At 38.0% G+C, this 16,442-nt stretch overlaps 1 protein-coding gene across 1 annotated transcript in view; it reads left to right on the top strand.

Annotated features, from left to right (window-relative positions):
- Window positions 1-16,442, top strand: part of GALNTL6 (polypeptide N-acetylgalactosaminyltransferase like 6) — a 1,018,136-nt gene that overhangs the window by 807,431 nt on the left and 194,263 nt on the right. The window contains exon 6 of the mRNA XM_080673354.1: window positions 13,013-13,198. Within this exon, the coding sequence (XP_080529480.1) occupies window positions 13,013-13,198 (186 nt within the window). The remainder of the gene's footprint in view (window positions 1-13,012; window positions 13,199-16,442) is intronic.

Raw genomic sequence — 16,442 nt, forward strand, 5'->3', positions numbered from 1 at the left:
TTTATTCAAAACTCATTATTAGAAAAAACTACCCAATGTAATTTATAGGCATCTTTCTGAACATGTCATTTCATATAACATGGATATAAGTATTTTAATTCAATAATTTATGACTTGCTTTTTTTGTCCCCATTCAGATTTAGCTCTGGACTTAAAAATATAAAAAGGCACTTTGGGTTCTGCTATACTGGTATCCACTCTTGATATTTTACTGAGTTCATTTTTTTTTTTTTTAGTAACCCTGGCAAGCTCCTGTCCATGTGATTTTGGTACAAAGATCTCAGGACCTAGATGGAGCATCTAGGAGCTATGAGCCACTTTGCCTTTTCCATATTGGTGCCTCTTATGGGACAACTTGACAATATCAGACCATTTGAGACATTTCATGATTTTTTTTTATTGTTTGAAGTATTACAAATAGTAGTACATATGTCTCCTTTTTTTTTTTCCCATTGACCTCCCCCCGGCCTCCCCTACCCCCCAGTACATGCCTTTATCTGCCCCCCCGCAGTGTCTTGTATCCATTGGTTATGCTTACATGCATGCGTACAAGTCCTTTGGTTGATCTCTTACAGCCCACCCCCCCCGGCCCCGAACCTCCCCTCCCTTTCCCGCTGTAGTTTCACAATCTGTTCAATGCTTCTTTGCCTCTGTATCTATTTTTTCCCCATTTCTTTCCTTTAAAAAATCTTGCCTCTGCAGACTAGAAATAAACATATAATAACAAAAAACGTTTGAGTCCCAATTCCAATGTCCAACAGTTCTGAGTCCCCGTTTCAATGTCTAACAGTTCCTTATGTGTACATGTCAGCAATGATATCTGGATGGTGGGCACATGGTGGCAATGCAGGTCCGACCCTCTCTGGTTTGGTCCTAGGCAACCTGCTGCGACGCACAGCTGCTGACTGCTAGCGTGGCAAAGCGTCGTCAGCGTCTTCCATCTCTGGACTGTTTCTCCTCTTGTCTTTGTGGTTGGAGCAGACCTGTCAATTCCTCTCTGTTGCAGGAATCCGCATGGTCTTGGAGTTGTTTTCTGAAAATATACAAACATATTCTCGACCAAAAGTTAATAAAGAAATCTTTTCTATATAATTGATTTGGGATCCTTTTTATTTTTGCCCAAACAATTTTCCTTTGTCTTATTTAGACACCATGTATGTTTTTCATGGGTGTCTTGCTATTAGCATTACAAATGAAAATTAATTTTGTAAAGTAAAAATTTTCTCGATGTAATTTACTTATAGGATATTTTTCCTTACATGATATTACCCTACTATCCCCCCTTTTTTTGATTAATGGAGGCTTTTGTAAATTTTATAATGCATTCTTGATAATTTTAAATTTTAATTTTTTGCACAAAAATATGACTGCCTTTAGGTTCATTGCATGTTCAGGAATTTAACCATGAGATGAACTACCAATAGAAATTTTAGTTACTACTTTAGGAACAGCTTTTTGTCCAGTACAATTAAATTTTCTTGAATATTCACTTCTTTTACTGATGATTTTTAGGTAGATTTTATGAGAATTCACCAGAATCATATGGTAAAAAATCAAACTATTTCTTAGTACAAAATGAGCATAAATAAGTAAAAGGTATGTCTATGGCCAATAGTACAATATAGTGCCATATTTTCAAAAGAAATCCTCTTAGAGTTTAAAGATTATGGTAGAAAGTCATTTATATATAATATATACTGTATATATGTAAGTGATATTTTAGGCATATGAAATTATATATGTGTGTATATGTGTGTGCATCTATAGAATATCTGTTATATATACAATAAATGAATTTGTATAATATATAAATTATATGTATTATTTATAATATATAAGCAAATTTCTTACATTGAGAAAATAAATTATATATAAATAACATAATACAATATTTATAAATAAATTTCTACTATATACTGTGAATATATATGTGTGTGTGTGTATATATATATATATACACATATAACTCTATATGCCTAAAATGTCCAAGAAATATAGAAAATAAACTAGTAAAAGGAGTTAATTCTGGTAAGAAGAACAGTGGAGTACTGGAGGTATGAATTGGGATTTATTTTACAATATATAACCTTTTGTATTAAATATTTTGCCAGTTCATGTGTTACCTAGCTCCAAAAATAACAATATGAAAATTAAAACATAAGAAATTATAGTCACTAACGGAAAAAAAAAAAAGAGGAGATGGAGATCACAGCTTGTTTTAGTGTTTTTCTTTGTATTAACACAATTACATGGTTTAGCATTAATTTTTAGAGGAATACCCAAGCAGGGGTTGTTATTGGTTGGTTGATTATTGATCAGTTGTTTTGTTCTATTTTTGTTTTTATAATAAGGGACCATATTAGGACTGCTATTCCCTGCCTTTTTATTTCTTCACTAGAGGCCCAGTGCACAGATTCATGCACCGGTGGAGTCCCTCGGCCTGGCCTGCAAGGATGGGGCCAAAACTGGCTCCTCTGACATCCCCTGAGGGGTCCTGGATTGCAAGAGGGTGCAGGCCAGGCTGAGGGACCCCATCGGTGCATGATCAGGGTCAGAGAGGGACTATAGGAGGGCTCCAGGGCGTGTCCAGCCAGTCCCGATTGGCCGGACCCCAGCAGCAAGCTAAGCTACCAGCTGGAGCATCTGGCCCCCTGGTGGTCAGTGCACGTCATAGCGACTGGTCAAATAGTTGAATGATCGGACACTTAGCATATTAAGCTTTTATATATAGAGATTCCTAAGACTTCACCTTGTCTTCCTGCTCTTCATCTGTATAAATCTTAACCAATCCAAGGTCCAGGACCCTCCCTTTCTGAAGAATCTCATGCCGTCTATACCAAACACATTGAATAAATGAGCCCTGTTTTGAAGTATTAATTATCTTCCCATCTGCAAATTTACTTTGTCCCTGCTGAGTTTGTAAACTACCAAACTCTGAGAACTGTGCCCTGTTCTCCACCCCATCTGTATCATATTATAGGCCATGGATTGTTCAAAGAGAGGCATTGCATTTCCAGAATTAACCTACACCTGCTAATTTTTAGTATTTTAATAGCATTGCATTTGTTTATTCTAATCTGAATGAAATGTGTAGAAAGGGCAGTCTCAAAATCAAAAACAGGGATTTGGTCTAACACAAATTTTGACAGGCAGGCAGAATGTATAGGCTAAATGATCTTTATAAAGTAATGGGGGAAAACAAATCTCTCCTGGGAGCGAAGCCTTGATAAAGCAGGAACATGTAGGGCTTGTCTGTCCACAGAGAGTAGAAAAAATCAGCCTCATGTCCAGCTCCGTTTGCAGCACACTGACTGATTGCAGCCCCGTCCAAGATGAACTTCATCAAGTGTGAAAATCATCCTGGGACCGTGGGAGACACATCATTAGCAGGGAAAATATATATCTTTGCTGCAGCTCAAGGAGATGCAGCCCATTGAAATGAAGATGAAGAGGGCCAAACAAAAGAATGGCAATAGGAAATATGCCGCTGGACCATCAGGAGAGGAGACATAATGCTGCCCTTTTGTCGTTACTTGTCACGGCAGTGACAGACTATAAAATGCCCACTGCTCCACAATTCTATCCTCGTCACTTTCTGAGCCAACTTCTGTTTTGGCAGATGCTTGGCATGTTTTAGACATATGATTTATTGCCTCATTTAATCAAGATTGTGCAGGAAACAATGATTTTTTTTTTGCTAAATTATCTGTCATTTTTCATTTAATCTTAGTGATGGAAGTGACATATACATATATGTACTTATATATGTATGTACATAAAATTCCCCCCCAAAAAACTATTCATTTCCTCATAAGATATTTAAATAATTTCTATTCCTTCCTCCAGCTCAAGAACAAGAAATGTATGCAATACTGTCAAATATAAATGCAGTCATCCTGTATCAGTGTTTTTCCAATTTTTATTGTCATGGAAAGAAACCAGCCTGAGCAAATTCCAGTACTAATAAATGACCCAGCTATGGAGGTTGTTGGCAATTTAAAGGCCATATCACTTCATTTTCCTTTCCATTTTGCTAATATATTTTACATTCTCTTGGGAATGCCTTCTAAAATTGGGGAGCGCTCCGGCTTGACGGTAAAGAGGAACCATGTACCCAGCAAGTAAGCGACATTTCCTGAAAATAAGAATACCCACTTTAACATGACTCCCTGGCACATTGATTAAGTTGAAATGAAGTGCAAGTAGCAAATGCTGGGTTGTGTCTAACCTAGGCAGGCGGGAAAAAAAATGCTTTCTAGAGTTCAGTGGTAAATAGGCAATTCATTTTGACATAACGAGGAAAAGTGATGTTAACAGCTAGAGGTCAGGGGAAACTGAGATGGAAAAGACTATTAGATCATTTTCTCCGTTCCCTGGAGAAGAGAGCCAAATTATATTTCATAGTGCTGGGTCCAGTTTAGCTTTCAATTACTCAAGCAAGGGGCTTTCGCCACGTTAGACATTTTCCAGGACCTGTCTTTCTTCCTGACCCCCACCTTCCTGGATGTATTGGCAAAGTATGACCCTTAGTCAGAATTAACCCTGCAGGGACCACAAAAGTACTCTGTGCTCACAATTAGACCTGTGCACCTCGCAACTCATTTTCTCTTCTCCATCAGTGAACCTTAAAGTCATTTCTTTGCTGATAACTCCCTTTGTCCTTTGCTACTCCAGCTCCACATTCCATTTTCACACCACATCCCTTTTACTCTGAGTCTAAACAAGACCTATGTCTTGGCAGAAGAGTCCCCCTGAAACAAACTTTCTGCCTGTTTCCAAAGGTAAATGATCATGGTATCTAGCACAATGCTATTCATATGGCTCTCCAAGACGGTCTTGAATTAATGAATAAAAGGTATGGATTCAAGAGAGAATGGCCTTTAAAAAAATGAAATCTTGCCATTTGCAACAGCTTGGATGGACCTAGAGGGTATTATGCTCAATTAAATTAGAGAAAGACAAATACCATATGATTTTACTTGTATGTGGAATCTAAAGGGCAATATAAAGGAACAAACAAAACAGAAATACTCATAGACACAGAGAACAGACTGATGGTTGACAGAGGGGAGAGGGGTTGGAGGACTGGGTGAAAAGGTGAAGGGATTGAGAAGTACAGATTTCTAGTTACGAAATAGTCAAGGTGTAAAGTACAGCATAGGGAATGTAATCAATGACATTGTAATCACTATGTATGGTGCCAGGTGGTTCCTGAAAATATCGGGAAACTTCGTAAAGTATATGATTATCTAACCATTACCCTGTACATCTAACTCTATACAAAATAATATTAAATGTAAGCTGTAATTGAAAACTAAATAAATACCAAGAGAGAATGAGAGGAAATGAAGTGGAGACTGCAAAACATCCTGCTGAAAACTAGTAGCTGAATGGCACTGAAGCAGCAGGAGGGTATGGGTCAAAGATGCTAAAGGACATAGTACATTTTTGCTAGAAGATGGAATGACTCAGTAGAAAGACCAAAAATGAGCATAGAGGGAAGGGATGGGCACCTACAGGAGCATGCTCTTGAGCAGATGAGAAAAGATGTGACCAAGTGCACAAATGAGAAGATGGCCTTAGAAGGGCACACAGTCCATTCCATTGTCAGGAGAGAAGGGAGAGCACACGAAGAGAGGTGAAATGGTTGGGCAATTTGGTGGTGTGAGCGGTGGCCTCAGTTCTCTTTCAATAAAGAAGAGAATGGACTTTACGGGCACTGACGTCATCGTGGCCACTCCGTATTCTTTAACTTCCATGGTAAATGAAGACTGAGTTCTCAGTCCCTTCTAATTAGGCACATTTACACAGCTTTTTCACATAAGCAGGCTCACATCCTATGATGCTCTAGTTTCTACTCTTAGAATCTCTCCTCAGGAAATTTATAGATTCAGAAAACATTTAGTCATCAAAATATCCATTATATATTAGTTATAATAGTAAAAGCTTTAATCATGTAAACAGCCTAAATAAAAAATAAGGATAAATTATGGCACACTTAGAAAAATATTTTTGGATAATAACATGGAATATTTCCATGTTAGATTTAAAAGAACATGTATGCTCTAAATGTAAGCACAAAAATTAAAGAAAATATGAATAGTGACCTTTCCTCAGTTTCATTGCGGTATAATTGACATAAAATTGTAAGATATTTAAAGTGTACAATGTGATGATTTGATATACTTACACATTGTCAAAGGATTCTCTCCATTAAGTTAACACATCCATCACCTCACAGTTACCTCAGGGGTGCAGGGGACATGCTCTTAGCAAATCCTATGTAATAAAAGGCTAATATGCAAATCGACCAAATGGCAGAATGACCGGCCACTATGATGCACACTGACCACCAGGGGGCAGACACTCAATGCAGGAGCTGCTCTCTGGTGGTCACTGAGCTCCCACAGGGGGAGCACTGCTCAGCCAGAAGCCAGACTCACCACTGGCGAGCACAGCGGGGTGGCAGGAGCCTCTCCCACTTCCGTGGCAGCGTTAAGGATGTCCCACTGATGGTCCAGACATCCCCTGAGGGCTCCTGGTCTGCGAGAGGGCACAGGCCTGGCTGAGGGACCCCCGCTCCCAAGTGCACAAATTTCGTGCACTGGACTTCTAGTTTCAATTATAAAATATAGTATTACCAACTAGAGTCACTATGTTTTACATTATGTTCACAGACCTTATTCATCTTACAGCTGAAAGTTTTAACTTTGACCAACTTCTCCCTATCTTCTCCACACCCCAGCCCCTGACAAATACTTTTCTACTCTCTATTTCTAAGAATTGGACTTATTTTAAGATTCCATATATAAGTTTGTCTTTGTCTGGCTTAAGGGTGATTGACTTTTGGCGATAAAACTCTTAGTGATTTTTTCTACTTTCCTAAAATTTTCAGGTCCTCTATAATAATTGCATATTATTACTATAAGCACCTTGTTCCCTATATCAAATTCCTTGTACTTTAAATATTCCTGATAAATATGCTTGGGCTCCAGCTTTCTTTATTCCCCTGAGATATAATGGCTGGCATTTATTGAGTATTTACAGTTTTCCAGGTACTCTTTTACTGGTGTGATCAAAGGCAAATTTCTTAACCGTTCTGACTCTCATTTTCCTCATTTGTAAATGAATATCATTTTTCTCATCTGTAAAATGAGAACTTAATGAATTAATAGATGAATATATATTAGAATAAATATTATACTAGTAAGCACTCAATAAATGTGGACATAATCAGTATTATTATGTTCATATATTACTTTGTCATATTTTGCTACTTATTCTATTGTGGGCTTTTTTCATTCAAAAAATATGAGATGCTTTTAGTACTCTTAATATTTTCTTTTTAAATATTAAACTGAAACAATATCTAACATGGCCCCTTTCCTTTTTTTTCTTTAATAACATTATCAAGAAACAGAGCAGTTCCTGGAGAGGACAGACGTCTAACAGATCAATTTTCCTCAACAAAGACAGACAGCCCATTTCCTGCATGTCTCCTTCTATATTGCAGTACAAGATTATTGTTAGAAACGGGGAGTTTTCAGTAGCCTTGGGAACAGGACCAATTCCCAGATATTTAATTTAGTTCTGGTCTCATCTAAATTGAAATTTTGACATAGCATTTTTCCCACACTAATATTTTAGAGGAATTCTTTCCAATTTGTCTTTATTTATTGTGAAGTCAAGTCAAATCCCAGAAGTCTTTATGGCTGTTTTGACAGTCATCGGGGACATTATTCAATCACTCACACACATGCTAATTTGAGACTGAGGGTCCCTGTTGCTCTGCCCAGGGAACATCCCCCCCAGTGGGTGCTTTTTAGGAAGCTGAAGAAAAACAAAATGACTTTAGCATTTATGTGTGAATGAAACTAACATGTTTTTGAACTGGGAAAAAAACACAGAAGTGAAAGTACTTTTAAGAGGGCACAGTTGTTATTGCCTTCATTTGCTAACTGTGCTGCTCTATGGCATTTTGGAGTTGATTTGTATTTGTTTTTTGTTCTACCTGAATTTTATGCTTTTTCTCATTCTAAAGATCAATTTCTCTCTTTCTGGGGCATTCCAGCTTTTTTTTTTTTATCAGTTTGAGTTTTCTAAAAATTACTTGAATGAATTAATGAATCCCTTAAATTTGGAGGTGGTTTCCCTGAATCTTACCGATTTGACACGTGCAGCATTTTGAATTCACTGGGAGACTGTGACTTCCCCTTATTAATGGTCTCATTGAGTCCTGGCTGGTGTGGCTCAATTGGTTGGGCATTGTCCTGTGCACCGAAAGGTCACCGGTTCCATTCCCAGTCAGGGCATATGCTTGGGTTGTGGGTTTGACCCCCCAGTTGGGGCACCTGCAGGAGGCAGCAGATTGATGTTTTTCTCCCTCTCCCTTCCTCTCTCTCTCTAAAAATCCATACAAAAAGTTTAAAAAATGTATAGTTTTGTTCTGTGGCTCACATTACCTCGTAATTGTTTAGGCCCAGTGATTTCATTTCTCATCTTGATTTTGTCTTAAGGAAACAAGTTACAGAAAATTATTCATTATTTTTAGGGGGAAAATTCACTCAGTTCTAATTTTTAGAAACGGTCATTATGAGTCAGACCAATTGCTACTTATCCAAGCTATGAATGTGGGTGCAGGTACAAATAACTCAATAATTAACAGTAGTTTAATGTTGGAATACAAACCATGTTGGAATTTAAAAATTATATAACCTGTGTTCAGCAAAATACAATAAGAAGTTGTTGAAATAGCCAGAGAATTGTGAAATTTATGAATGGGACTTTTACCATTAAGGACTTCAGAGGTTAAAAGCATAAATATACTTGTTCTTTTGATGTTTTTTCCTTCGTTAAACTTATTTTTTAAAATAGTTGCCTCTTATCTCAAGATAGATTATCTTATGCGATGAGCATTTTTGACACCCTTAGATATTAAATGAAGGATTGAAAGATAAGGAATAAGTTGTCTTGAAAAAGTGAGAGAAGATTGTTAAAAGATATGTTGGTAAACATGGGGAGGGGCGTTAATTAAGGACTAAGCTTTAATGTGAAATAGAAACTCTGGACACTGGGCTTTGTTTTGGTCTTGCTGAAGACACAGTTGGGCTTTTTCCATAGTGGGATGGACTGAGATGAAACATTAGGGACCCAGGAGGGGAACCCTGATTTTGTATCACGAATAATCCTTGCTACACAACAGTCTCCCACGCATGCATCCCTGAAATGCTTTTTCTGCAATCCTGTGAAAGAGCCTAATTTTGACCGACAATAATACCATTATGCACTGTTGATGAGACTGTAAAATGGTACAGCTATTATGAAAAACAGTGTGAAGGTTTCTCAAAAATAAAAATAGAATTATCACATGATCTAGCAATTCCACTTTTAGGTATATATATAGAATATATCCAAAATAATTGAAACTGGGGTCTTAAAGGGATATTTGTATACCTATATTCATAGCAGCATTATTCACAGTAGCCCAAAGGTGGAAACAACCAAAATGCCCATTGACAGATGAATGGATAAACAAAACAGGACATATATGTACAATGGTATATATTATTCAACCTTGAAAAGCAAGGAAATTCTGACACGTGTCACAACATAGCTAATCCTTGAGAGCATTATGCTAAGTGAAATAAGCCAAACACAAAAAGACAAACAGTATGATTCTATTTAGAAAATAAAGTTCTAATTCTAGTTTCCTACAGATTTATTAAAAACTATATATTATAATCAGATTACTTTTATTCATTCACAGATGGTCTTTCATTGTTACTTGAAAATTATAAAATGTGTAGGAAAATACCATATAATATTGTAGAAATGACTCTAAAAATTGTTCATACAAAAGAAATGCAAAATATTTTTAATAAAAGCCATCTCCACCATCCCCAGTAACTCCCTTGCATGAGAGTTTAATTTGCTAATTAAACGGATGATACCTGTCTTCACTGAACATTTTGGATAATTATATGTTACAACTGAACTACTAACAGAGAATGGACCCCTCAAAAGGGCAGTCACTTAGGTCATTATTCTGAGTCAAAGCAACCAAATTATTATTACCAGGAAGTTCAAACTAGAGGAATTGATCTGAACATTAGTGTACTCAATTTGGGGTCAAACCCCTGTGTTTAGCAAATTCACACCATACAATCCTATTAGTACATTAAAATAGGCTTTGGTAAAAGGAAAATACACATAATCAAAACGTTTACATAGAATGAAGGGAACACATGGAGATAGTCCCCACTGAGTTCCAGAGACTTTTCTAAGAAACTAAATAGTGTGGAAGACTAAATCCAAAGTTGGGACAGCCACTCCCAGGTGACCTAGAGCCCTTTGATTCTCACTATGGGACACCCGGGAAGCGACTATCATCTAGAGCCACTTCCTCTTCCTTCCTCCATTTCCCCCATGAAGGTCCATTAGTCTTAGGGGTCAGGAAGAAAGAAGCATTGTGCCCAGACTGCCGAGATAATACTCATAGAACAATGAGGCCTTGGCCAGGAAGTTCAGTTAGTTAGAGTGTCATTCCAATGCCCAAAGGTTGCGGGTTTGAGCCCTGGTCAGGGCACATACAAGAATCAACCCATGAATGAATACATAAGTGGAACAACAAAATCTCTCCTCTCTCTCTCTCTCTCTCTCTCTCTCTCTCTCTCTCTCTCTCTCTCTCTCTCTCTCCCTCCTCCCCCAAATCAATAAATAAATTTAAATAAAAGAACATGAGGCTTACAGAAAGAACTACTTTAGTGCGCTCAACAAATGTTCATGATCTATTACCAATCCCCAATGACTGTTGGGACACTGTTTTCATGAGACAATACATTCTGTGATTCAAACAACTGACATACAAATAAAGTTATAGAATGACACTTATACCACTAATCCTGTGTGTTGGTGATACAGAAGGATTTCAGTGCCTGAATAAATGACAGTAATGAGATTATAAAGGTTTCTTAAACACTTAGGACTGTAGGAAGTCCTGACAGAACCCAGTGCATACAAGACTGGCACACATAGAGCTCTTGATCGGTTACCACTCAGTCCCTGGCTTTGACTGGATGGCCGTCTCTGCTTTATTTTCCTAATACCAGAGGGAATGCGAGGAGAAGGAAGCACAGGGGCAGGAGCAGGTCCTCTGCCCAGCACACGTTTCAGAGCAGAGAGAAGGTGGAGCCTGCCTGCTGGCTGAAATATGGTGATATTACTGTAAAGCCATAGATGTTTGTTTATTGACGGTCAAACCTTTTTTTAAATAAATAGAAGCTGATGATTATCAACATCTCACCAAAAACAATAGAAAGATCATTATTTTTTATTTCTCAGGTTCAGCATTCTCAAAGGCACTTCTGATGCTAGAAATGCTACTTTTCTTCTTAAGTACAAGTGATTTCATGGGGTCTCCACTTAGTGACTTAATAAATGTTTATTGAATGAGTACTGTCAGGTCTGTAAACAAAGCCTGATGTTCCACCACACTCTAAAGAGGGAATGAAGAACACCCAAATTCTCTATATTTTATAGGTGAGGAATTTCAGGCCCAGAGAGTCTGCATGACTACTCATATATTTCACTGTCACAACCTCCCCCCCGCCCCAACCACCAAGGTCTGTTCCGACTCAAAATCCTGTCACCTTTGCTTTTTGTAATATAATCTCCATATCTTTGTTCCTTGCAGGAAAGACAAAATAGAGAGAAACATATTTGGGGCTAAAATACTCTTGTAAAAGTTTCCACTAGTGTTCTTTTATAGTAAAAATGTAAAAGCTATTTTTTTTCACTTGACCCGTTTGTAAAACAAAGTTTATAGGGCAGTCAAAAAAATGGAAATGGGGTTAAAAAACAATTCCATTGCATTAATACTAAGAAGAAGCAATAAAAATAAGAATAAACCTTTAGGTACAGAGAAACTCCAATGCAGAGTACTTCTGACATCTGTTAAACTGGGTAGTAGGGAAGGCATCATATATCCCTACATGAATCCCTGTTGCTACAAATCATAGGGAGACTTAGTAATAATATGCTTTTGATTGCAGACATGCAGAGAAGGTTTGCAAGTGAAAACTAAAGGAGATACAGCACTAAGATTCTGTTTCAGTGAACATTAGACTCTACTTTTCAGGAACTCCAATGAAGCCCTCCTAATGTCTTAGAAATGGGAAGGTGAATGCAGAGGCTGTCAACTATATGAGTTCATATCCCACAAAAAGCCACCAAATGCACTTATGTGGCACAAAAAGAAATGAGAGATTGATGCATTTTATCACAGCCAGTGGGAAATATTTTATTCTATAAATAAGTTATCAGATATGATTTAGTTTTTAATCAGGTAAAAAAAAAACCTTTCCAAATTTTTGTTTTCTAATCTTAAATAGCTAAGTTAAAAATCACTGTCGTTGATAGCATCTGCTCTTGCCTCTCTATAGCTAATATTCACAGAAAGTCAGCACTTTTTCACTTCAAATCAGAAGCCAGGTGCTGGTCTTGCTTACCAGTTTGTTATAACCTTGAGGGGAGAGGGGACAAAGCTGTCAGGTTCTTGTTAATTCAAGAGTTATGTTTCTTTTTGTTGTTCTACGTGCATTATTTTCAACACAGACAATACTAGGCAATGAGTCCATAAGCTGCAATGTTCATCTGACTTTACTCAGCAGGAGGGGGTGCCAGGTGGGGGTGCCATGCCCTTCTGGGCAAGCGCTGGCCAGGAGTGAGCTGGTGGGCCCCTGGCCAGCAGAAACTGCATAGGAGAGCTCTGGTGTGTCTGTGTCTGCTCCAGTGTCCAAACCGAGTGTGCAGTTTATGAAGCACTTTGGAAAGTGTAAAGTATGAAACCTTCTCAGCATAAAATCTTAGCATCCCCCCCCTCCAAATGGAGAGAGGAGAAAAATGTATGCAAGCTCTGATTCATCATTCACATGCCCTCCATGCATAGACACCTGTAATGCTGCTGCAACTGACATTCTGTGTCCTCTCTGTGCCTTCTCCACTTCCTCCCCAGAACACTTGAAGGATAAGTTAGAGGAGTACATGGCCCGCTTTTCCAAAGTGAGGATCCTTCGCACCAAGAAAAGGGAAGGGCTCATCCGGACCCGCCTCTTGGGGGCATCAATGGCCAGAGGAGAAGTCCTGACCTTCCTGGACTCCCACTGCGAGGTCAATGTGAACTGGCTGCCCCCGCTCCTAAGTGAGTACACAGCTTCTCCGGGCCTCCTGGCATCTTTCAGAAGGAGTGTGGGGTTTGCTTCCACTTAGTTTGCAACCTACAAAGGTTAGAGACCCCCCTCCTACAATTTTTACAGTGGGAGCCTTGAATTCTTGCTTAACCCCTGCTGAGGATAAATGGGTGACTAGAAAATTGCATTAAAATTGACATTTTGGAGAATGCCATCTGTAATCTATCGTAAGTTTTGAAACGGTTTCACTTATCTTAGATGTGCTCTTTGATTGTAGTTGTATTCACTGGGTAAATGCTAAAAGAAAAAAAGTATTCAAAAATGCTATCTATGACAACAGCACGATTAAAATTCACATGCATAGATCGCCTACACATGCACAGTTTAGCAATTATTACAGGATTATTAAGAGATGAGGAAAGGAAATTATTCAGTCCCTGAATGCAGTTGAATTGTAAGCGCCCTGGCATTGTCTAGGGTTTATAATGCCAGTTCTTTTCACTTTGGCACCAACCTAGATCCCTAAATAGAGAATCCCCCATGTTTAAGCAGAACCCCCTCAAACTCTCAGGGTTGGGATCCAAATGATATGTCTTGCTGCTCCTAATATGACTACGAGGAGGGAAAAGACTCTCTGTGACATCGCACTCAAAAGGTTAGAAACTAAGGGAAACTGGAAGCCATTCAAGTTCAAGGTAGAAAACCAATGTGAGGCTCAGTGTGAGCTTGACTATTTTTTTTTTTAATGTCACAATGAAGTCAGATATAAAATCTAGTAGTGGATAAGGGACAAATTGTAAGCCTGAACAAAAAGTGTGTTTCTGAAAATTCCTGCTGGGCACATATTGTACTCCTTCCTATTTTTCAAGATTTCACTAATTCAATTTTTATTGTGAATAATCTCTGGCTTTGGAGCTAAAGCCAGTAACAACTGCCTTCACAATAGCTGCCTCAGAAAGAATGATTTGCTATTGGCTACTGTGTAGGATTTCAGCTAGAACCAGCAAAGAGCCATTAGTAAAAGACATGGGGGGCGGTGGGGATCGATTGAAACTATACAGGATTAAGAGCAGAAAAGGTCCATCAATTAACAAACGCCCAGTCACATTGCCCAATCCACATACTCCTGCACAGATGACTGCCCAGGCAGCCAAATCAACAGGAATGTTTCAGTGCTCCTGCAGCCACTCCTCTGGGCTTTTAATTAAAAATACCTTGTCCAAGGACATAGCAATTTAGAGTTTCATCAGCAACAGTGAGATTCCCTCAAACGGAATTTGATCTATATGGTGTGGAATACCCAGGGAAGTCAGCAAAAGGCCTAATTTATTTATGAACCACAGCAATCCCTAAATGCCAATTATCAAGCCTCTGATTGTTCATATGAATCTAACAAGAAAGAAAACAGATGGAAAAAAGAGAGGGAGAAAAAAGAAACCCACTTTTTCTCATTAAAGCATTTCATTTCCTGTAGGCCTGATGGATAAGAAATGATTCAAGCTCAGGATCACTATCTTTTTTTATTTTCCTTTATCAGTGTCTTGACACATCATCCAAAATGAAAAAACAGGCGGAGTCACGGGGATTCTTGGCTCATTTTTCACCTTGGGATTATACCTGAATTTCAATTTCCCATTAAGAGTCTGTTTTGTTTGATCCCTGGAAATTGAAATGTAGGCATAAGTCTAAGATGAAAAATTAGTCATGCTGCTTTCACTCTAAGCGAGTTTGGCTGGATGAGAGCTGAAAGGAAATTTGAAGGGAGAGTTGACAGTTAATTTAACAGAGTCATTCTCTTTGGGTCACCTTGGGACTCCTTGTTGGTCAAGGAACTTGTAAATCAACCAGATTCTGAATTTGATTGAAGAAAACCACTGAAACTTTCATACTAAAATACCTGCAGGGGTGATAGGAGAAATATGTTGGACACAGCTATGACAGTCTCCTCTGTCAAAGACCTCTATGGGGAAACACCATTTAGATAAAGATTAAAATCCATTATGAGGCTTGCCCAGGTGAAAATGGGTGCTTATGGAGAGAACCCTTAGTGGAGATTAACTTGATATTAGTGCTGGAGGTCTCTCTGTCTTCTAATTAGCTAAAAATAAAAATAAGACCTCCAGGCTCACTGAGACCAACATTCCACATTCCCCTTACCCTGTTTTTTTTTTCCTTTCCATCACATTTATCACCTTCTAACATACAATATAATTTAGTTATTTATTATATATATATTGATTTCTTTATGCCATTCCTGAAGACATGGATTTTTGTGATTGTTATTCACTGCTATATTCCAAAATCCTAGAAAAGTGACTGGCACAAAATTTCTATTCAGTCAATAGTTGTTGAACTTAAATGAATAAACAAATGAACGAATGAATGAAATGCATGTAGATCTGGACGGGAGATCTTTCAATGGATTCTGTGATTTCCACACCCTGGCTTATTGGTGTCATCAAAATAATGTTGACATCCCTCATTATATCTAAAAAATATGATTTTTAAAACATATTTAAATGTATTGTATTCTGCATGCCACATCGAGTATTCCAAATAATCATTAAACAACTGGATATACTTTAAAGTTCTGCCTATCAGACAGTATTAGTTTGTTATAATAAATCTTGACGAAATGAACATTCTTGGGAAGGAAATACTTCACATGTAGCTATTCTAGGTGAGCAAAGTATATAAATGCCAGCTATCTGCATTGACAATTAATATCTCACAATAATAAATCTCCATGGAAAAGAAAGGCGCTGGAAATGAAAATGATAGCACCTTTCTGCTACATGGGAATCACGGTGGCCGACAGGAAAGACCACAGGTTTTAGGGTTGGACCACTAAGCAGAAGTTACATCCCGGTTCTTGTTCTCAAGTGATGAGTGACCTCTGGCAAGTTATTTAACTTCTCTGAGCTCAGTTTCCTCATATGTAAATTGGGAATGATAGTAATAGCCACCTTACAGGGTTGCCAGGAGGATTAGAAATAACATGAGCTCAAATCCCTAAGTAGTTGCTCAAGAATATAATAGAATGTAGCAGGAATAATAGCAGTAGTATCAGGCCATCTGATATATTTTTGGGTAGGATGAGAGAGGATAAAAATGTATAGCTTTAATAAACAGAGTCTATATTAAAGAACAGTAGCAAGATAGGACTTGGCAAAATCTCTCTAAGCCTGAGAGCAAAGAATTCTGCTATCAACATTTAGGGGCAACAGCCCTTATAAGATTAGACACTAAAAAAAG

The sequence above is a fragment of the Plecotus auritus genome (assembly GCF_963455305.1).
Source record: "Plecotus auritus genome assembly, chromosome: 6".
Lineage (NCBI taxonomy): Eukaryota > Metazoa > Chordata > Mammalia > Chiroptera > Vespertilionidae > Plecotus > Plecotus auritus.